We start from the raw sequence: 23,824 nt of genomic DNA, 5'->3' as shown, positions 1-23,824 counted from the left end.
CGCGCGCGATTGAGTTAAACGCGTCAGGTGAGTGAATATTCCCTTAGCTAAAACTGGGGAATATCCGAGTGATATTTACCAATTTTCAAAACCGCGTGTGTTTCGAAAAATATTTAAAGGTTAATACACAAACTAGTCTCCATTTTGCGCGGAAATATGCTGGGATATTTGTTCTTAGACATTATCTGTTCCTCAAAACTCACAGTTTTCCTCAAGCTACGCTCTCCGAAAACCGTTCGCTCCTCGGAATAGGTAATGTTCGAGGACAATAATTGACAATTATTCCACGAGCGCGCGTTGGATATGAGGTGGTAGATGGTCAACGAGGCGCTACGCGCCTCGTTGGCCATCTACCACCTCATATCCAACGCGCGCTCGTGGAATAATTGCATTCCCAAAATATAGAAAACTAAACTAAAATAAAAATAAAAACGCCCCAAAATATCACGCGTACGCTTACCATATTTGTAGAGCATGGTATAACGGCCAATGAAAACTCTCGAATTGTAATATCCAGTGATACAGTATTTAATAAGTAGGATTAATTTCCATATCCTTCATCTTCCATTGTTTTGAAGTTAGGGTGATTCTCAGTTAGGAGCTAACTGCGATTTCAGTCTAGTACAGTCTGTACTGAAACTTCCTGTCCCTCCTATGCCTTTTTGACTACAATTCAACCCCTATTAATCAAACGGCCACCTTCGGGAGATGGATAGTGGCCGCTTACTTAATAGAGTTATTAGAACAGATCTGCTGAACCTGCCCACACTGTTCCGAAGAAAAATGTCATCCTAGTCTTTTCTTTTTTAGGTTTCCAAAGCGAAGCTCTCTTCCGACGTGTTAAACCTTGTATCAGTAAGTTTTATGGATTTGTCAAAATACTTGCAGGGTGAAGTCTTTATTTCCATACAAAGATCGGTTCTGCTGCTCTCAGAGATCTAAAATAGTATAGAAAGCTAATTTTTGGGACTGCATGTGATTTCTCCTACGTCGGTAAAACCAAACGATGGTTGCATGACAGGAAGACCGAGCATTTCAAAACTCTTTCACAAGATGGTCACGCCTCCGCTGTTGCAGACCATGTCATCTCTACCGGTCACAACATCAAATGGGACCATTTTGAAATCCTTGCTACTGGAAAGTCCGACTTGCATTGTAAAATTAAAGGAACGCTATTGATCAGTGACTTAAAACCCTCACTTAATGAAAACGTTGGCAGTGAGAAGCTGTTTCCTTATTAATTTCTACCGGAAGTATCAAATTTGTTATTAATTTATACTTGTCAACAGTGCCTCGCTTTATTTTTAAATTTATAATATTTTGTTATAGTTATAACCGTCACTTCTGAAGATGTATGTTTTCAATAGAGTTAAGTTTTTTAGACTATGCGTTGTCTATTTGTAATGTATGTATCCGCTGTTTGTTTTCTTTTCCTTCGGATATAGATTTAGCCAAGCCTAAAGGCGGAGCTCCTGGGTCGGGTTTTTCAAAGCCCGATTAAGCTAATCCAGGATGGGCGAAAATTTTGGTTTGAGTTTTGTAACTTTGCGGTGAGGACTATGATTACTGGCCGAATAATAGGGGTGGCCGTTTAATAGCTAGGTGGCACCTTATTAAGGGTTCGACTGTATTTTGAAAAATGAAAAACAAAACAAAACAAAACACAATTTTTTTTGAAATTTACAGCCAGTATTGAAACGGCGCCTTCAATACGATTGACCCATGATGTCCATTTCTTGTAACTGTAGAATTCGGGCTTTACTGTAACCTGATTATTCAGCCTCTCAAAGTGCGCTCAGTTAGTTGGTGGCGCGTCCCCGACCCCTTTCCTATTCTATTTTTCCATCAGCGCTGCTCCCTAACTAAAAGAACGCCTGAAACAGGCTTATACTAGTCGGTATCCTTATCATAGCCATGGTAAAGTCTCGAAAATTGCCCGTATTCATTCTCCAACAGCTTTTCCGGTTTGTTGTATTCGACAACTTGGCCGTTTTCTAGAACCAAAACTCGATCGTAATCTATGATGGTGTTCAGTCGATGTGCAATTGTAATGACAGTACAGTGTCTAAATTTTGTGCGAATTCTGTAATCCACATTTGCTGTTGTTTCATCCATTATTATGATCTTGGTCTTTTTTTCAACAATGCGCAAGCCAGGCACAGATGTTGCCTTTCACCAACGCTGAAGTTTGCCCCGCATTCTTTAATCTCCTCGCTAAGTCGTTTTGGTAACTTCCTCACCATGCTCTCGAAACTCGCTTCTTCCAATGCATCCCAGAGTTCCTTGTCGTCGTGTTCCTCAAAAGGATCTAAGTTCATGTGCAGTGAACCGGTAAAAAGAACTGGATCCTGGGAAATAACTGACATCACTCGACGAGAGCTTTGAATGTTAAGATCCCTGATGTTAACGTCATCAATGATGACGTCATCGGATGGTTGAGGCATGCGAAAGAGAGCTGAAACCAATGATGACTTGCCAGCTCCCGTGCGACCAACAATTCCAATTTTCTCGTGCGCATGTGTAGTAAAGCTAACATCTTTAAGTATTTTTGGTTCACTCTGATAGTAAACTAGACCGAGGTTCTTTGCTGTGATTTCGCCGTTCTCCGGCCAGTTCTCTGGAGGCTGAGATCGATTAGCGTACCCAGGCTCTTGCTCAATGTAAGTGTATGAGATGACACGTTCAACTGACGTCATGTAATTCTCAACTTCTGAACATTGTCTTTCACCAGGAGCCATAATCGGGAACGGAGACCGTAAGTCTCGGGATTCGCGCGCACCTATGATATGGGACAATTTTTCTATTTTTAGAACAAATTGCGCCATCCTGACGTCATATATCCGCGCGGATTCACGCATGTGTCGGGGGCTCTCGCGTGGACGTTGTCACGTTGTGTGATCAAATGGTGAGAGTTGAGAGATTCTTTTGCGTATTTTTCACAGCGATGGCAGGGAATAAGGCAGGGAATACGAACCAGGGCGCTTATATGTAGTTTTATGCTCTGAGCTAACGGAAAAGGTGGGTTTTTCAGGGTCGAAAACAAGACTTCAATCTCGCGCTGGGAATGAATACTAAGATCTGCTCACGCTAGTTGTAAGCTTACGCGTATGTTTTTGCGTTTGTTCTGACTTAAGAATATAGCAAGAAAACTCTACACTCTGGTATCGAGTTAATTTGTGAGTTTCTCAGACAATGGTTCATCATAACCAAAACCTGTTTTGACGGTTTCTTATCGTTTCTGCTTGTTTGGTGAGTTTGCAAAAGTTTTTGAAAGGAAAGTCTGACGCGTACAATTAGCTCATTTGCATAGTGCAGCTCGTGCACTTTCAAGTCCGAGTCGGTGTTTGAATTGTCAACAAATCTTGACAAAGATTTCTTTCGTTATCTTTTGTGCTGAGATGCTGTAACAAATTTCACGAACGCAAAAAAGGCTACTAACATCATGTGTGTTTCTTCAACATAAGCATAGTGAAGTTTTACACTGCGAAAATGAAAATAGACAAGGAGTTTTGATAGCTCGATCAACAAACTCGAAATCGTTATTCCAAGTTGAATAAAGAAAGCGTCATCGTAACTTTGCTGATTATTTCTGCTTTATTCGCATATTTCCAGCTTAGCTTTTAATATGTTCTCAAACATTTATCAATCTTAAACATATTTAAAAACTATAGAGTTATTGTTTGAGTTCGATGTACGCTTTCACACGAAAGAGCGGCGGAAGTACAATTTGTCATGTTTACTGACTGTACTGAAAACACGCATCGGCGGGCGCTCTCATTCATTGACAACAGAGAATTTACTGGATTTTTACACGAATAAAACTGAGCAGTATCTACGGACGTAAAGTTATTGGGCCTTGGATGAAACATCAAGCGTTGCTTAAAATTCAAGCGAAACTCAAAGTAGCAATTATTTTGTTTTACTTTTCGGTCGCGATAGACTGACAAATTCCTCGCAAGTGTGTGGCAAGAGGAGCTAGGAAACTATGAAGCCCTGAAGCTCTGCTATATCTAAATATATCCAGCTAGTTTTTTGCTGTGTAATGGAAAAGCTGTTAATCTTCAACATATGTGAAATTTAAAGTGGAGTAATGTACAGCTCATGTAAAAGAAGCATCCGTCGGAACACAACTTGGTCAGCGATATATATAAGCTTACAGCGGAACATACCTAAATTCGATACTGTCTTACTTCACTCAAACTGGAGCAGCTTACGATGAAAATACTTAAGCAAAATTACAACAGACGTGAACGCGTTGAGTTGTGGGCCAAAAACATGAAAATTTTCGGGAATTTCGGACGCCATTTCCTCCGCGCGACATCCGCAAAAATCCTCGCAGCATGTACGCGCGTGTGCCGCAGGCGATGGCGCAATTTGTTCTAAAAATAGAATTATTGTCCCATATCATGGGGACAACCCTAATACTAGAAATGGCGCGCGCTTACGGTCTCCGTCCCCGATTATGGCTCCTGCTTTCACCGCATTGTGACGTACTTACTGCCAGTTGAAGTGTGTATACAGCGGGCAATGCCGTAATACTTGTAATAAACAGATGCCAATCAGTGAAATTTCTCGGTAATAAATACTAGTTTATTTCTTCGATTGATGACTGGGAAAATTACTTCGTCGTAATTGGCTTAGTACGTCAATTTACCGTTAATTTTTAATTTGTACTGCCATACCTGACGCGCCTTCGTAATGTTCTCAGTCATATGATATATGAGTAATCACATGAAGGCTCGAGCAATGAAAGATACACACTACTCGCAATATTGAAAAATATTTCAAATTGCATGCACCTGAAGGCTCGTAAAGTTTCGAGAGAATTTTCAAATATCACTAGTACCAAAAATCCTTAATTAATTGCTCTCGCATTCATGCGATTACCTGTACTTATCTGCTCAACTTCTCTAAATTACAGCATCTTAACTTTAAGTAGCAATTCCCATACAAACTCTTATGATAAATACTCAACACTCGGTCAACAGCAGTGTTACAAAAGTTCCTCATATGAGTAAGTCTTACATTACTGCCTCTAATGAGTGGTTTTTTGAATGTTCTGAAAGGACGTCAGCAAGAATCCTCCCCTCCCCCACCTTACCCCTGTAGACGGACCGGGACGAGGCTCAAGGCAAGTTAACACAACACTCCTGGGCCAGACTGCTCTAATGCCGGTTAACGCTAACCCAGGATTAAAAGTTAACCGAAGTTCTGGTTTTTCTTGCACAAAAATTTTTTTGACCGCTTATGTTTCGTGTAGTTTGAGATTACTCAAGCTCAAAACTGGAGGAAAAACAATATAAACAGAAAACCTCACCGAAAAGTTGCTAAGCTGAAATCAAAATTCTGCGTAATCCGGGCTTAGCTTAATCGGGCTTTGAACAATCCGGCTCTGAGGTTTATTGTACACGAGCAAGGATAACAGTAAACAACGTAGCTTCAACGACCTTCGACAACATGTGCTTTAGAAAAACAAAAAAGATCAGCTTGAGAGAAAAAGATTTCCATTAGTACAATATTTCACCATGAAAATCGCCAGATTTACCTGATCCTGATTGTGTGCAGATAGCGAGAAAAAGAACTAACGTCATAAAGGCGACGCAGATCATGTCTACACGGCCTGCTAGCCATCTGACTGTGGACAGAATCGAGACCCAGCACTGATTGTGACCGTCTTGAAACCTTAAGATAGATTAAAAAGAATACACAAAATAATTGAACAAATTAAAAGCCGAGCTCCCTACTGTTCTACCGATAGTTACGCGTAGAATCATAGACGTTCATAACGGGAATTTAGAGAAAAAGTGGAAGTTAAATTGCAAATGTAATTTTGTTTTATCAGTATTGGAAATATACAGGTGCCTTAGTTGCACGTCTTAGAAAGCGACCACTTTATGTTAACACTTCGTTCCATTCTTTTTTTTTTTTTTTTTCATTTCATCAATATATAACCCAATAGATAAACTCACATTAATGAGAGAAGTTATTTTATTAACATGACTTTAGAACCCAAACCTGTACAATTCTTCCAGAAACTCACTTTCCTTCTTATACGTGCGAATAGCTACCAGTCTCTCCAACCTGTCACTGAAGTGAGAGAGCACTGGGCTTCGATTTAATCCTTCCAGTCGCCTCAGATCACGTGACGTCCTTAAGTAATACCCTCCAAACCACATAAACAGAACCATGAGTGGGGCGGCCGGCAGAATAATCCAGGGGTTCAGGATAGATGGCAGAACGATCGCCCCAATACAAAGCAGAACAATCTCAACAGCTTGCAGGAATACATCTGGCAGCAACTCGTCCACGATGCCAATATCTCGTGAAAACCTGTTTATTATTCGTCCAACTGGATTTGTGTCGAAGAACAAAACCGGGGCTTTCAACAACGCCGACATCATGGAATTGTGCACGTTTTTAGAGGAGTTTAATAAAGCGTTATAAAACATTGTTGCTCTAGTGACAGAGAGCAAAAACGCCCCACCCACCAGGGCAGCGTATATGTAGAGATTGTCTGTTTGAGTCTTCTGGTCATGTAATCCACTAGTCAAATGAAGTAGCCACCACTCTGTGAATACGCTAATCCTTTTTTAAAGAAACAAGGGAATAGAAAAGTAAAAAGAAGGTGAAAATAAAACTTGAAGGCTTGATAACCTTACTTATTCACAATACGTCTTGCATTCGCGGCCTGGCAGTCCATCAGGCCGACGGACTCTTGCCCCATGTTTCTGTAGCATAAAATGACTAGGAGTAATTGTATTACTCTTTTCTACTCCCAAATACCCCACCGCTGTTAGCATATGCCACTCAAGAATAGTAAAGAGGTTTACCTTGAACGACGAGGAAAAACACCAAAAGAGCCACAGCTGCAGCAGAATGCATTCCAGCACGATGTAATCCAGGTACAACATCCAGGACACAGAACCAATAACACGATCTTCTTCGACATTTTCTAGTTTAGCGTATTCTGTGTCGAAGGGTATTACAGACTCTTCATGTCCTGATGTTGATCTTCCTGTTGGCGTGGTTCTTCCATTAGTCTTATATTTGTCCAAGGCAGAGTTCAAAACCAGACTTAACGAGTGTGTTAAAACCAGCTTGCTGTAAAATGGATCCGTCCTTCATTGCTACTATGTTATCAGCTTCCCTGAGGATTTCTAAATTGTGAGTGGTCATCAGCCGAGTTTTATCACACAGTAACTCGATGACACAGGTTTTGAAAATGTGATATCCGACTTTGTATCCAGGGCGCTTAAGGGATCATCTAAGAGATAAATGTCTGCATCAGAATACAGAGCGCATGCTAGTCCGACACGAGTACGCTGACCACCACTTAAAACTATTCCACGTTCTCCAACCAGTGTGGTGTCTGCATCCGGGAACCTTTGAATGTTTGTATCCGGGTCACAGGTTCGTAATATCATGTGATACCTCTGAGGATCAAACGGCTCACCAAACAAAATATTTTCACGTATCGTACCAGAAAACACCCAGGGTTGCTGGCCAACCCAAGAAATTTTGCCACGGGATGATATGTGTCCCTTTAAGAGTGGAATCTACTGCAAGATAACTTGCAGCAAAGATGACTTGCCGCAACCGACGCAACCTGTTATAAACACTAAGTCGCCCTTACAGACAGATAAACACAGGCTTTTCAGTGTTAGCTTATTCCAGTCTCCATACCAGCTGCATACAACATTCTGCGACAAAATACTTGGATTTCCCTCGACTTGGGCACCGTTAGTGTTTATTTTGCTGAAAAGTGGAACATTTCCGTCCTTGTACTTGTTCTCTTCAAGATCCACGCATCCATTTGTGGCGAAGCTATCGTGTAGGTATTTGTGGACGTCGCAATGCTCGAACTCAAGTATGTACTGAATACAGGTCAGAGCTGAGGCAAAGTCGGCAAGCATGTTAGCAGAAAAGAACATTTTCCATGAAGCCGAATTCTTTAGGACAATTGTCAAGGATAAAATCATGAAGGTGTTATACGAAGTGAGTTCAATTCCCGAGGATGTCATTGAGACCAAAGCCATAAAGGCCGCGATTGACGAAGAGATGTAAAGAAGAGATTGAAAGGAGGCCAATATCGTTGTTTTCCATCGAGCCAGTTTCAATTCCAGCCTGAAAGAAAACAATCATACCCAATACCGTGAGGAAGAGTTTAATCAATTATTTCAAAATTCTGGTAGAAATTCAGCATTCAGGTTATAATCCCTTAGAATATCCTTTATAATGTAAGTTTTAAGAATTCACAAAGTATGACCACTAAACCTTGAATGCTGCTTTTGTAAGAAATTAAAGATCAGCGCCAGTACCACCGCCTCCAATTTAAATAGGGGTTTAATAGTGAAAAACTGTAGGTTTCGGACAAAGTGTTTTTTATACTGGCTACTCGCCCTTCTCCTCTATATAGGCGACAGTCAACTCAATCGCTACAACCCAAGTTAGCCTTGATATCGCTCAACTGATGAAAAGTCGGGCTCGAATTCTCATTTAGTGTATCAAATCTAATCGATTCTGTCTAGATATACTTATTCTAAGATTGTTTGTATCCTCAGATAGAAGATATAAAGCGTTTTCAGCCCATCTGGCTCATGGCTCACGGCTCCGGACATCAAATTCCTGGATTGTGCTAAACGTAATTAACAGTATTAGTCTCTCCGGTAGAATGCTACTCCATGGCAGGTGACTCCCCAGCATTCCGTCAAGTTGCCCCAACAATTCTTCAATACCCATTTATACACCCAGGTGGGGAGAGTCAGTTTGAGGAGAAAAAAACGACACAATGACCCAATCAGGGCTCAGTCAGGGGCACTTGATTCAGAGCCTACGTACTAACCGTTGGGCTCCCTTGGCTTAGAGGGAGTTAGGCTCCCTTGGCTTGAACGTGAGTTCAAAGGAAAAAGAAACAGGATTTATTATGGCAGGTTTCGTACCTTCGTAGTCGTTTCACTCTTTCAATGAACGGCCACTCCCACGCGTACATCTTGACGGTACGAATCTCTGGGATGATGGAGTTCATAATGTCAACACGTTCATCAGCCACCTTAGAGATTGGATATCGTGGAATGGCGCACACTTTAGCCATTCCACCGTAATACAACGAAAGGAGAATCATAAAAGCTACTCCTAATAGAGGCCTCCATCCAAACAAGTACACCATAAGAAATGCAACGCTGCTTGTTTCAAGCAGGGCTTGAATTAACATAAAAATACAAACAAAAGAATGCTCGAAACGCTGTACATCACTGGCGATAAGGTTGAGTATGTATCCACTTGTAATCTTTGATACATCCGCTTGGTTTAGACAAATAACCTACCACATGAAAGAATTGATAAAACGTTCAACGTACAATTTTTAAATAAACATTTCCTTAACAACTTTCGGGAAGAAAATTGGTCCAGCATGAGGTCTGTTAATTAAGGCCCTGTCACACTGCGCCGTAGGAATTTGAAAACGCTCTTCAAACCGGAGGAACTTGAAAACGCCGTCTTCGCGTGTTAGCCGGTGTGGACGAAAAACATTTTGGAAACGAAGCTTTTCGATCAAAAACGATGAAGATAACCATGTCCGAGTTTTACTCAAACACAAAAGCAAAATGACCAGTGATTGTTGCGTTGTTAAATTCCTCTGGCGTTGTGCGGAGGGAAAGCATTTGACGCGTTTTCAGAGTGAAAGCTCCTCCAGCGTAATCTGGACGGGGCCGAAAATGGTTAATGGTAGCTAAGAAAAAAGGAGGATGGCTGGGTCTCTTAGAAAATGTAAAAACTTATTGTAAAATACTAACCAATGTTTAGAGGACACTTGGTGCGTCCCTCATCGCTGTCTAGTCTAGATCTAAGAATCCTCTAATCTCGTACGGAGATTTTCTCTTTGGGGAGAACATCTAGTAAAATCGGTAACTGTCTCCAGACTGTCACATTCCTAACACAAGATATAGTGATTCGACAGGATTTCACTTTATATTCCGGCTCCCAAGGAGTGGGAAGATGTCGTTACGAGAAAGGTAAAATTAATGAAATGAAAAAAACAAAACAAAAAACAACAACAACAAGTAAATTTGAAGGTTCTGATCATTACCCTATGTAGTGTCTTACGGAAAACTAAGATAAACGTCTAATAATTCCAATTCGTCTTCTTACGATTATTCACCGTGGATAGCCATTTATTCGCCGTTGTAAGAGAATATAAAATATGAAGGGTAAGTGAGGAACAAGGGTCTGGATGGGGTTAACTGACAACTGACAAATGACAAAAAGAAAATAACTGACAGGGGCGTAGCCAGGATTTTTCAAGTGGGGGGGGGGGGGGGGGTCACACTGTGTTAAAGTGAGGGCACTCACCAGATTTTTATGTCGCTTTCGCCACCTGTTGTAGGTTGTTTGCTTAAAAAAGGCTTACAAAATAGGATCCCCAAACGGGCACCCCAGCATCCCCCTAGCTACGCCCCTGACTGGCAACTGACAAATACCCGAAAAGGAAACTGACAACTGACATTTGTAGTCAGATTTACTAACAACAGACCAAAGGTTTTAGCTTTTGATATTCGTTTGAAATGCATTGAAATATTGCTTGAACCTTTTTAGTTTAATATTCACGCTGTTTAGATTGTTTTTTAGACTCAAACCATCAGACTAAGCTATCCACTGAGTTAATTTTCCTCCCGCATTTCCCGAAATATTCGCTGGGTTGAATGGTTCACTTTTAACATTTTCTGCAAACGTTCCCAGGAAATTTCCATACCATTTGTCACCGTTTCGAGATTTTCGGAATCTTGGCACAGTAGAAAGTGCCTCAGGAGAGGTTTTACGTCTTCAGTTAATCATTAACAGCCACTTAACTGACACCTGACAAATAGCCGAAAATTGTAACTGAAAACTGACAAATAGTCAAAATTTGAAGTGATAACTGACATTTGCACCCCCCCCCCCCAACCCCCCCACCACAGACCCTCGTGTAAGGTTCCCATCTAGGCCTTACTCCTGGGCTAATTCCTCTCACGGTTATGTATAGATTCCGGCTTTAGGGATCAAAAGAGTCTGCAGAGAAAGCCAATTTTGCTCTTCTGTACAGTCCAAGCGCATTCACAAGCATTTTCAATCTCTACGAAAACATCTCAGTATTGTCCGGGGTAGAACTGGGAACCATATCTAAAAGTAACTAGCTAGTCAATCAATCAATCAATCAATCAATCAATCAATCAGTCAATCAATCAATTAGTCAATCAGTCAGTCAAACAATCATTCAATCAATCGTTACTTTTACCTTTTTGTATATGATCCCAATCGTTGCAGACTTCCATCTTAGGGTCATCAAATAAGCGTTATAAAAGGTTTGGTGTCGGGCAAGAAATCGCACTAAAGAACTCAGCCAGATACCGCTAGCGTAGATATACGGTGTCCATGACAACTCTTTATCGGAAGACTTCATTAATTCTGGTAACAGCAAACTCAAAAAAACTATCTGAAGAATATTCCCAACGCTATCTAACAAAGTTGTACTCAAAATGAACATGTAATCAGCCCAGGAGAACATTGCAATGAGGGCGCCAAATAACCGAAGTCCATTTCCACCTTTTCCAGATGCACGTGTTGTGGTTACCCCACTCCATCTCTGCTGCAGGTTTTCCGCTGACGGTCGAGTTTTGTCCTCGTCGAGTAACGGAAACAAATCATCAATATCATTAGGGCGCTTGTTCCTGATGACAAGGAGCTCTCCCACCCACCAGAATGAAAGAATGGAGAAGATGCTGGCGTTTTTCTTGAGATTTTGTTTGGCTTTTGACTCTAGACGATTATATTCTGCAGCCATTGACGTTTATCCAGCAATCTGAAATAAATGTACCAAAGAAAAATAGCTGACAACGATAGGATTAGGAAATTCCTGTTTTATATTAGATTACTGGGGCCAAGTGAGGGCCCCGATCATCGGGCGAATGGCGCGTGCTTATTTATTCATGGCTGCACTCTGACGCATTTTTGAACCGAACAGTTTCACAGCAAGTACGTCTAAGTTCTTTTTTCACGAATAAAAGAATTTTATGCCCCAGGGTATAATGGTTATCCAAAATATAATATTTCTTGTTTGATAAGCCTGAAAAATTATTCCAAATTAATGGAAAATGTCCCTTCAGTAGATCGCTCTAAATCTAGTGGGAGCCAGTTCTGTGATCCTCTCAATCTAATTTTCTTCAGGGGATTTGCTCCTCAAGCCTTGACTTCTGATTGCTGTTTAAAGCTTCTCTTTCTCACGGTTTTGCTTTTTATAACAAAGCCCCAAGCTGCCCTCGCTCCAGAATATCAGTTGCGCAGGTTGTTGTATATTCCCACTGGGAGCTGAGCTCTCACTCACAAGCACATGACTTCACAGCTATAGAAAACACCAAGAGAAAATAGAGAAGGAGCGGCCGCTCAAATGAAGAAATTAAGAAATAAATCAAGCAACCTATGCAGCCATAGACCAAAATTTGCATAACGAATATTCCATGCATGGGAGACGCATGCAAGCAGATAAGTCAATTTCGATATGTTAAAATTCTAAGATGGCCCTGAGGAAAAAAGGGAATTAAGAAAACATTGTTGGTCCTCATAGCATAGTATTTTTCAACTCCTGTTGCTTTCCCACTGAGTCTAAATAGCAGACTTCGAAAGTGGAAAATATAGGATGGCAAGGCAAAATAATGCCGTTTTCGCCTCCTCGCAAATTTCGTCAAGTGACTGGACTGAGGTGTTCATTTGAAGCGGCGCTTATCAGTCTCTTTCAACGTGCTAAGGAACAGCCTGATAGGCAGCAAGGATAAGGAAATCCTCTCCTGCCTCAATTGGATTGACGGCTGAAAGTCACAGTCACTGAAAATCCGGCCTCTTGACGTCGAGCTCGCTTTTTGTTGTCGTTGGTGCTTAGGAAAGCAAACGCTTGAGTTAACAGCTCACGACTTGTTGAATTTAATTTATTTTAGTAAATGCTTAAAAGCATTTGCTCATTTACATCGATGCTTCCACAAAAGCGTAAAACCGTGACTATTGTTAGCCGGAAGCAGGAGAGAGGGGTTGACTCTATTGTTTTCCGGTCTTGATTCGTGACCGACTCATCGCTGCCAGTGTGACGTCACCTAGCAACGAGTGAGGACTTCGAGTAGCCTACTCAGATTAGGTCATAGCCCATTTTACGGATATTGGAGGCCATATTGAATAATTTTATTTCGCAAAGGACTATGGGTCGAAAAGGCGGCATTGGCTTTCATGTTCGCTCGTGGTAATGTGAACTTCTGGAGATTGCGGAGATTTTATTCAGTATTGTCGAGTTCGACGGTATTGCGAAATATATATGGGTGGAGGTGACCATTGCGCCGTGTTTGGCTGTTCAATGATCGGAGAAAGCCAGAAAGGTAATAATTTTCGTTCGCGATTTTCACTAACTGATGTTGAATTTCTGGAAGTTTACGAGTTCAACAACCAAAGCTGCTAGGATCTATGGTGTGCTGGTTTTAAGCTTACCATTAGTTTGGTTCATTCATTCGTTTTTAAACTGATCATATCTAAGCATAAGCGTTTGTTCAATATTAAATGAAATATATAAAACTTCCGACGGCTGATGCAATCGCTTGTTATTATTGCAGGTGTGTTGTAAAACCACATGTTCAATGTATTAAGTGGCATAAGCCCCAGCCAAAGTACTTTAAATTATGGGAACGACTTATCAACCGCAAAGACTTTCGAGTCACAGCAAATTCAAGGGTCTGCAGTGATCATTTTGTACACGGTAAACCAATGGGAGAGCACCCGCATCCTGAGCTCTGGCCACGGGGATATGGTACAGATAAAGCGGAGACTCATAATCATAATGTTTCAAGAATTATCGAGTCCTGAAATGAGGTTGATGAGCAGAGTGATGTGTTTATAACCACTCGAACAGGTGCCATTAAAAGAAAAGCAACAGATTCTCAGACAGGTAGTACCAAATCTAAAAAGCCTGAAGACACTGACAGTAGAAAGGAATCAGCTGAGCCTCTGTCATCGATTTCAAAAGCCTTGGAAAATGATCACACATACTCCATGTATGAGCAAAGTGGAACTTGTCTGGAAGAATTTGGTTGTCAAACTAGATTATGCTTGAAGTGTAGAAAGGAAATTATGGACATACTTGAGGAAAATGAAAGGCTCAAAAATGAAACTGAACAGCTTCAGAAGTCTCTAACTGAAGCAAACCAAGTAATTACAGAAAGCACCAAGACAGACAATTGTTCTGTAGACAAAATAAAACATTCTGATTCACTAATGAAATTTTAAACTGGAATAGACAATTATGATTTATTCGAATGGATTTACAATCAAGTAAAAGAAAAAGTGCCCTTCTTGCAATATTACAAGGGACCAGATTCACACAAACTCTAGAGGTATCAGATGGGCAGAAGCAAGAAGCCAGATAAATTGGTTTTAATATATTTTAAGATTTTTACCTTTTAGAATTATTATTTTTTTTTTTTACCTGTATTTGTGTGTCCACTTAAGATCCTGTTAGTGCCCTCAACGTGTAATAATTAGCTCTAATATATTTGAGGATTTTTTACCTTTTAGATATTTCTACTTGTGTATGTGTAAACATCCTACTCCTTATGTATCCACTTAAGATTTTACCAGTGTCCCCAATTAGTTTGTCAAAAGCTAAACACCTTGACACTTAAATAAAGTCTTACTATTACTACTACTACAGGTCCAGAAAGGGTTTTGTCACCTGAAAATGAGCTCCTATTAACACTGATGAAGGAGACCAGGAGTTTTGTATCGTCTACGTAGCACTGTGAACTGCATTTTCGCGGAACAGCGGGGAGGTCATCAGTTTACATAGATGCTGAAAAGAAGCGGGCCCAGAATACTTCCTTGCGGTACACCGCTGGTCACGGTCAGTGGCTCAGATGAAGTAGACTTTATACGTACAACTTGTTGCCTGTCGCTTAGGTAGCTGCAGAACCATTGTAGACAAGGGTAAGAGGCAGCGACGTCCAGCAACTTTGATATTAGGTTTTCGTGACTGATGCTGTCGAAAGCTTTGCTCATATCTAATAGTACCATAGCAGTTAGCTCTTTTTTATCCATGGCGCTAAGTATGGCGTCGGTGGTTTGAATTACGGATGTTTCAGTTGAGTGCCATCTTTTATTTCCACTCTGGTTCTTTGTTAGCCTTTCCTTTGAGAGAAGATACGATGTGAGTTGATTATGGGCAACCCTTTCACAGACTTTTGATAGAACAGGTAACAACGAGATGGGTCCGTTATTGTTTGCTTGTTCGTGATCTCCGTCTTTAGGGATAAGTGTAACTTCAGCTACTTTCCAAACAGAAGGGAAGGTTGAAGTAACAAAAGAGGTGTTAACAATGGATATGATTGCAGGAAGAATAGGAGCGAGGCAGTCTTCGATAACGCAGATGGGGATCTTGTCATTCCCAGGGGCTTTGTTAGACGGCACAGATGTTATTATATCTTCTATATGTTTACCATCTGTGACACGAAATGACAACTGTTCGGACAATGGGTATTGAGGTTTTATGCAATTATAATATAGGTTTAATCGACGTGTCTTTCTGTGTTGATTGAACCAGCCGATCCGTTTGAGTGTTGATATATTGCTTATTTCTTGATTTCTACCAATATTTCCCTGCGACGTGATCGGTATTTGTCTGTTTTGGAGCGCCTTTGTTGGTAGTCATCAGGCCTTTGAATTCAATTCTTTTTTTTTTTCAACTTCGTTTGCCTTTTGAGTTGTAATTGTGTCCGCAGTATGGTAAAATTTGTTGGCTTTAATCGCGCAGCAGCTTTATTTGTTGGCTTTTGTTGTGAAGGTTTGTTGGCCTTTTTCCTGTCTAGTTCAGACTGTTGACTTATTGCTGTCCACCGCAATTGCGGTGTTCAGTGTTGTGGTTTACAAATTTACAACAAAGTTCAAATTAGAGTTTGCCTGAGTAAGCTCTTTTTGGTTTTCTTTTTGCCACTTACATTTTGGTGTACAATTTTGGTGTAAAATATAGCGTTTAAACAATTACATTTATGGTGACATCAATTTTACCTTATGATTTATCTCTTGTCATAACCTGATAACTTGGCTTATTCCAGAACAGTGCCACATCTTGAATAATGCTGCAACTGCCTCCCAAGATTTTCAAGGCTGCATTGTAGTCTTATCATCCCTTTAAGTTCCCATCATATTCCAACTAAAAACCAACCCTCCACTAAATGTCACCAAATACATATTTGGTGCATAGCACTTAAACGAAATGATAGCAAATGCTAAGAATTGTGTTAGAGCGCTGAAATGCTGTAAAGACAATCAGACATTTATTCCTATTAATTATATTTATTAATTTAAACAAGTTTTATGTCTATTAGCTCTTTTTATTTATTCTGCTTTTACAATCATCTAAGTCAAAATCAGCCTATAGTTTCAATTATGACTATATGTACCATTTAATCCATCAAATATTTTCGCTTACACGTCATTTGTCTAATTGCATCATGTAACTAAATGCTCCAGCTACAACTGTGAAATATTCTCCAGCGAAGTGTTGTTCCCCAATTTTCAAATCTTCAAGCACATTCCACGCATTGCTAAAAATATTTGAAGGATAATAAACACAATAGCTTCCAATTGACTTTAAAAATATGCTCGGATATTTGTCTTAGACATTATCTGTTCCTATCTTCTTGGAGCAGATAATGTCCACGGAAAAATATTATATAAAGATGCCATTTTTTGGTACCGAACGAAGGCTTATTTTCAAAAAAAATGAGCTCCCATATATGCACGTCTTAACAGGTAATAAAGAAATTTTTAAAAATCTAAACTGAGGTGAGTGATAAACTCCATGCCAGTGTATCATCAAGGGGGGCACAAGCCTTCGAAGGGTAAATATTCATAGAATCCCTAATTTAGTGATGCCCAGTGTAGCATTCTGAAAGGGAATTTGTGCACTATGATATGACTGTTCCTTCCAGTGACATTCCCTGCAAAAAACACAAGTGTCTTTAATAACGTGTTTTCAGTAGGATACAACTTTTTAGATGAACAAAAGGGAAGTATTAGCTAAATGACCTTGCAAATCGATAGATTCTGGTGGATCTATTGGATTAACGGCGTTCATCAAATTTTAAGATATCCAATCCCAAACTAGAAATCAGCGAAAAGCTAGTCAAAAATTCTAGGCCGTCGTCCGCGAACTAGGCTGGCTTTTCATGTAAATGACACAACTATGTCTAATATTTGTTGCAGGTCTACCTAGCATATAACACAAGACTTCTCTAGATCCGAATTACTGGTCAAACCATAAATATTAACCAAATTACGGATATTACTCTAGATGTAAACTTTAGTACGACAAAGGTGAAAACTTACCTAATCTAACTATCTGAAACATGGGAAAGTACATGGCTGTTCTTTGCACACAGCTACTCTTTGCACTTTGAAGGGATTGATGAGGTGAACCCCGAGCACTGAAGAACTGAAATTCCCCATACAAGAAAGCCACCTATTCTTGTGTCAAAAGGGGTCTGTTTTGCCATGTAGTGGCCTTCGAAAGGTCAATCAGCTAACAGTTTTGCTCGACAAATTTGCTTCAAAACAGAAAGTTCTCGCTCAAATTATTTACCTGTTGAATATTTTGGCGCACAAAAAGTACCAAATAAAGATTCCTCAATATAATATAAACCACAATATTAACTTACCTAGGCAAATGGGGCAGAATATCCGAGCAAAATTCTGCATTTTTATCAACCTCTTCGACTTCATCCATTGGACGCCATTTTAAATTTCATCCAAGCCAAACGTGACGTCACACTGAGAGTGATGACTCAACCAATGTTTTACTTAGACACACCCCCTCCTGCTCATATATGATAAGCTTGGTTTATCCAAAGATTATCTCGAACCTTTGTATTTGATGAATACTCGGCATCATGGTTGCAAAGCTCTTTTTCACTATAAATATGAGCCCGGTTACCACCCGGGCAGGCCTGCCAAGCGGAACGAATTTCGTCTTCTGTTCACACATCTGACACGTCTCCATATTAATGTACATACCATCTTATTTTTCTTCTTTGATTCGTTCTTTGATAAAACCCACACTGTGATTGGTGTGACACGTGCACATGCATAAGTCCCTCACTCACCGATCACATAACCCTTCCAACCTCCAAGAGGAATTTTTGCTCAAAAATACTCAAGTTAAGAGACCTTTTCGCATTTTATACGAGTCGTAAGTTTACCCTTTTTGCACAACACAACGCAACAACACTACTTCACCGAAAATTTAAAGAAAGAGAAAAAAACCTCTCTGACACATTGAAAGTCTGATTTAATTAAATTGCATTTTAACTTGGTGCCACGCAGTCTTCAAAGAACATTTGACCAGTTTTGATACTTTTTACCTTTAAAAATATCAGACTGAAAAGAATGTCATAAAATGCCCATCTAATAAAAGTAAACTGCTACTGTAGAGACGTAAAAACCGTCCAGAAATGAAAGCTTTTTTTGTTTAATATCCTGGGAACAATAGCCGATAACTTGTCAGCTCTAATTGAATTTACTCCCATATAAAAAACAAAAGTGTTAAGTTACCATTTGTAACTAAAGATAGCAAACATCTCGTGGGAACAAGGGGTGACGATTCGTCAGCTCTAATTGAATTTACTCCCTTGTGAAAAACAGGAGTGCCAAATTACCCTTTGTAACTAAAAAATAAAAATATCTCGTTATATTTGCAAGCAACAAGAACAAAACAATCGTCACCTGCACTTACTATTGTAAACGTTAGAACTGTTTCAAATCTAAATAGTCTCGTCTCCTCTAAAACATATCCTAAGAACTAGAAGCGACGATTCGTGACCTCTAATTGAATTTACTGCTTGTGAAAAACAAAAGTATCAAGTTACCTTTTAGCTAAAAATAAAAATATCTCGTTGCATTTTCATACTACGAACTCACGAACTGTTTCAAACCTCAAGGCTCATCTCGTTCGTAACTAAAATCTTCAGCCTAACCAACAGAAAATGTCGAAGTAAGCCCAATTTATGAATCATTATACTTCTTCCTCTTTTATAAAAGAATAAATATGGCCGTTCTAAATTGTGTCGGGATCAAATGTTCTTACATACCATTGACCTTTGCAACAAGAAATTTGATTGGCTGTTTATAGTAGATCCAATCTGATTGGTGTGACATACATACATCTCTCACTCATCCATTGACCCGTCCATAACATACCCGACGCGCCGACTAAGAAGTATTTTTTAAACAAAAAAATAACTCAAAAATAACTCAAAAACAAGTGTTAAGTTACCATTTGTAACTATAAATAGCAGTATCTTGTTTTGTTTGTTCAAACATTTCATGGGAACAAGTGGTGACGATTCGTCAGCTCTAATTGAATTTACTCCCTTGTGAAAAACACAAGTGTCAAGTTACCATTTGTAACTAAAAATAGCAAACATCTCGTGGGAACAAGTGGTGACGATTTGTCAGCTCTAATTGAATTTACTCCTTGTGAAAAACAAAAGTATCAAGTTACCCTTTGTTACTAAAAATAAAAATATCTTGTGCCATTTGCATACTGCTAACTCATGAACTGCTTCAAAACTCAAGACTCATCTCGTTCATAACTAGCCACCATTACACTGAACATTATGCACTCTAAAACAACCCAATGTATGTATCCAACTGTCACACTCCGCTCCCAACCGGACTAAACATCACAAACCGGCAACATACACGTCAGTCTTTATTTTTCAATTACCAAAGTCCTTGTGTTTAATACAATAAAACGTCCAAGACTTCATATACCTCACTAAAGTTAACATGAACGAAAACAATTTCCTTTTTCTCCTACTGCAATTCGTGCTGGCTATTAATGTGAAAAAGCGAAAACCTCGCTCGAGGCATACGGTATAACATCTAGGGAACTGATGCTCTTAACGAACTACTTAAAGGGCAGAAGGAGTTCAGTTGTCCTTGACGGAGTGCATTCAGAATACAGACTGATCACACACGGTGTTCCGCAAGGATCGGTACTGGGGCCACTGCTATTTATCACCTTTGTGAATGATCTCCCAAACTCAGTCTCCAAGTCAACTGTAGACATTTATGCAGATGACACTACTTTAAGTACTTCCGCTGTAGTCTCAGATCTACCTGCAATTCAACAGAGGCTCCAAGAAGACATAAACAAGATTACAGACTGGACATCTCACAACAAGATGGTACTTAACGCCTCTAAAACAAAAAGTCTTCTCGTAACTGGCAAACGACTGGAAAAGAAGGCTCCAGACACGAATCTTAAATTATCATGCAACAGCAGTGAGATTGAGCAAATAACTTCACAGAAACTACTTGGGGTAAAATTAGACACTCACTTGAGGTTTACTGAACATATAGATGACATTTGTAAAAAAGTGTCACAACGTATTGCGGTGCTGAAGAAGATTAAGCGTAACCTGCCTCTCGCTGAGCGTAAGCTTTATTTCAACGCCTTGATCAAGCCGATAATGTTGTATGGCTCATGTGCATGGTGCACTGCATCAGAAGAGAACGTTAACCGCGTATCCAAGCCGCAAAAGCGAGCAGCTCGAGTAATCTTGGATGCGGATATTGGTGAAAGAAGCGAGATGCTTCTCAGACGACTTAATTGGCTGCCACTTGAGGAAGAATTAAACCTTAAAAGGTCTAGTTTAATATTTAGGCGCATCAAAGATGAAAATAACTGTCCGAGCTATATAACAGAACTTTTAACGAGAAACTCAGACCGACACACCAGAACCAGTCGCTATGGAAGATATAACTTAGTGTGCCCCTCCTATAACAGAGAAACGGTAGGGGGCCGAACTTTCCAAGCCAATGGAGCAAAACTATCGAACAGCATCCCTTTAGACATTCGCAAGAAAGACTCCATTGCCTCCTTTAAATCTGCTGTTAGAAAATATTTTTTGTCCAAAAACTCTTAGCTTAGTTTTTAGTTGTGCATATCTAGATTTATATTTTTTAAATTTTTAACTTTTATCATATCTTTAAATTTTTAGCTGTATTCTATTTTTGTAATTTTTATTATCTTATAAGTGTAAATAGTTTTTAATTTTTAACTCAGGATAGAGGGCCACTGGTTCGTCAGTTTTTTACTGTTATGTGTTACCCTCTGTAAATAAAGTTGTTACTTACTTACTTACTAAACCCTGATAACATTGAGGAGAAAAGATTTAGTTTCATTTCAAACGTATCTTCTCATTCCAGTGGTAAACAAGAACCATTATCATTGTAAAATCGTCACAGAATAATACGTTAGTGATGGTGGAAATTCGTGTCCTCAGAATAATATCTTTTTGTTCTGTTGACCAAATTAATTGTAGTCTCGTATTCGTGTCCTGTCCTCAAATCAGTTTGAAATAGTGTCGGAGACACCTTTTAGCTGCAATACAGTTGGCCGTGAGCTGTAGTGAGGTATACTTTGCTCGCTGCTTTGCCCTGAAACGGACTGGAACACTCGCATCGGAAAGCAAGATTATGTTATTTTAACTGATTTTAAGAAGCTGTTTTGATGTTTCATTCCTGATATCAATCAGTGTGTCGACAATTATTTTGAGACTGAGAAAAGTTGAATTTTTTCAATAAATTAATCTCATAAACATTTTGTTTATTGGGTTTGTTAAATTCGAGATAAAGCAATGGTTCTCGGCTCACCAAGATCAATTTTGTGTTTGGTTTAGTCTCGCTCGAATGCAGACTGAGACTCCTCGAGTATTTTTTCTGAGTCATTTTCTAAAAAAGAAATGGTTTTATCTTTCTTCTTCCTGCTAGACTATGCTTGTACCTGTTCAATACCTCGACAACAGCCACCTTTAAACCGCGGCAAATTTGTTGTGCCAGCTGGCGCCAAGCAAATCATTCTTTAGCAGTTTTTTTTCTTATTTTCTGTTTTTGAGTTGGGAGGTATAACAAAACACTTTTGACTGGCCCTGCGGGAAAATAGAGAGTTTTATTTCCCCTCGACCTCAATGTTCCTCAGTGAACATTGAAGGTCTCGTAGCGTGAAACAAACCTCACTGCTTCCCTTGGGGTCATTCATTAAGTGCTTTATGTTGCCCATCATACGAAACTAATCATATGAAACTGAGCGCGAAGCGCGAGACGCAAAAAATCCGCCTGTAGTCATACCAATGTTTATGCTTTACCGCCCCCTTGAAATGATTGACATGAAAGAATGAGAGGGAGCCATAACAATAGGCCCTTTGCAGCTAAGCCGTCACGTGACCTATTTTTCATAAAATTATGGGCTATAACTTAACGAATGTCAGAACTGGAAAAAGCATGTCGAAAATATCAAAATGGTCAAGTTTGAGGCCCCCATCATTAAAGAAGGAGATTTTATGACGGTCTGAATTTTTAGAAGAATAAGAAGAGTTGTGTGGAAAAAGTTGCTGGAGAGCAAGTCTTGTTCTCCAGCAACATTTTGCATACAAATCCTCTAAATTTTCCGAAAATTCAAATTGTCGTATAAACTTACTCCTTGATTCCAGGGGCCTCAAACTTGGCCATTTTGGTATTTTCGATGCGCTCTTTCCATTTCTGGCATTCTTTAAGTTATAGCCCATAATATAAATTTTTTTTTAGGAAAATTTGGTCACGTGACCCCAGCTGCAAAGGGCCTATTCAATTTATATTGGCGAGAAAAAAAATGTCTCAAGTAACCAATTCACAAATATATACATTTTTTTTTTAGTTATCGATAAGAAAGAACAGCGTTTCGGTGACATCGTGACACCATCTTCAAGTTCAAGTTAATTGTAAACCATCTTACGTTAAGTTGTTTTTCTGTGAATAGTGTGCGATAATAAAAAACTGAAAAAAAAAAACTGAAACTGAATCAAGTTTAGTATAAAAATGCGTTGGTTTACAATGTTTATCACCGCTGTTTGTGTTGTCTTTTTAATTTACCATGCCAGTCTTCAAAATAACGGTTGATACAAAAGATTCCCATTTCTCTTTGTTCTCGTGCACTCTGTAAAAATATTATTTGGGCAAAAAGAGGAGCTGCGACCGTATTTTGTAAGTTTCCCTTTCTTGAACCGGCACCTGAGGGGAGTAATACGTCACTCAAAAACCTATTGCTATGCCTGTTAGCTATTTTGCATAAGTGAGTCCGCAAAGACTCCCTTTTCAGAAATTAAATGTTTTGACAGTCGCGAAAAAAAAGAAGTGTCTTATTAAGTTGCTGCCGGTATACGCAGGATCTGTAAAAGATCAGATCAGCCAACGGTAGAGATCTAACAAAGCAAGGCTGACACTTATAGAGACCAAACTGAAAACCAAGATGTAACCGTGGACGGCGAGCTGTTTCCACCTGGTTGAGCCTCGTGCAGCAGAAAATTGAGCAACAACATCACCAAGGCCAATTGCCTTTACCGAATGCATATGGTAATGACAAATTGGCCTTGGTGCTGGTTGCTCTATTTTTTGCTGCTATCGTGCTGACGAGACCCAGCCATCTCCACACAGCTGTCCACGGTTACATCTTGGCTTTCAGTTTGTTCACGTCGTTGTCTCGTTACGTTTTCTTTACATGAACAGTCCCAGCCCAATCACTGGACGAGCAAGGAAGCTCAGGTGACATTACGTAGTCTTGTCTGTTTCATTTTCCATATCACTTCACCTAAGGATCCCAGTTTTGTTTGCAAAGACCACCATTTACGCCTTATTTCAATTCCGCAAGGCTTTTTGAGTTATTTTTAAAAGAATACCTCTTAGTCGGCGCGTCGGGTATGTTACGGGTCAATGGGTGAGTGAGTGA

General features: G+C 39.7%; 2 protein-coding genes and 2 pseudogenes across 2 annotated transcripts; 1 reads left to right on the top strand and 3 right to left on the bottom strand.

Annotated features, from left to right (window-relative positions):
* Positions 1 to 345: 345 nt before the first annotated feature.
* On the bottom strand, positions 346 to 3,530 carry LOC145485344 (ATP-binding cassette sub-family C member 4 pseudogene; annotated as a pseudogene).
* A 1,353-nt stretch (positions 3,531 to 4,883) lies between these two features.
* Positions 4,884 to 8,309, bottom strand: LOC145485343 (ATP-binding cassette subfamily C member 4-like). Its single transcript, XM_081464021.1, has 3 exons — positions 6,831 to 8,309; positions 6,016 to 6,585; positions 4,884 to 5,682 (listed from the first exon to the last, which is right to left on the bottom strand). Exons 1-3 carry the CDS (start codon positions 6,947 to 6,949, stop codon positions 5,508 to 5,510), a joined length of 864 nt encoding a protein of 287 aa, XP_081320147.1. The 5' UTR covers positions 6,950 to 8,309; the 3' UTR covers positions 4,884 to 5,507.
* Positions 7,176 to 11,815, bottom strand: LOC145485606 (ATP-binding cassette sub-family C member 4-like). The gene is made up of 4 exons (XM_081464246.1): positions 11,270 to 11,815; positions 8,940 to 9,319; positions 7,695 to 8,124; positions 7,176 to 7,433 (listed from the first exon to the last, which is right to left on the bottom strand). The coding sequence occupies exons 1-4, from the start codon at positions 11,813 to 11,815 to the stop codon at positions 7,176 to 7,178; spliced, it is 1,614 nt and encodes a 537-aa protein (XP_081320372.1).
* Positions 11,816 to 13,178: 1,363 nt separating this feature from the next.
* LOC145485780 (uncharacterized) lies at positions 13,179 to 14,422 on the top strand (annotated as a pseudogene).
* Positions 14,423 to 23,824: the final 9,402 nt, after the last annotated feature.

This window comes from Orbicella franksi, chromosome 4 (assembly GCF_964199315.1).
Source record: "Orbicella franksi chromosome 4, jaOrbFran1.1, whole genome shotgun sequence".
NCBI classification, from domain to species: domain Eukaryota; kingdom Metazoa; phylum Cnidaria; class Anthozoa; order Scleractinia; family Merulinidae; genus Orbicella; species Orbicella franksi.
Note: the sequence above shows the minus strand (reverse complement) of the source record. Positions and strands in the feature narration are given on the sequence as shown.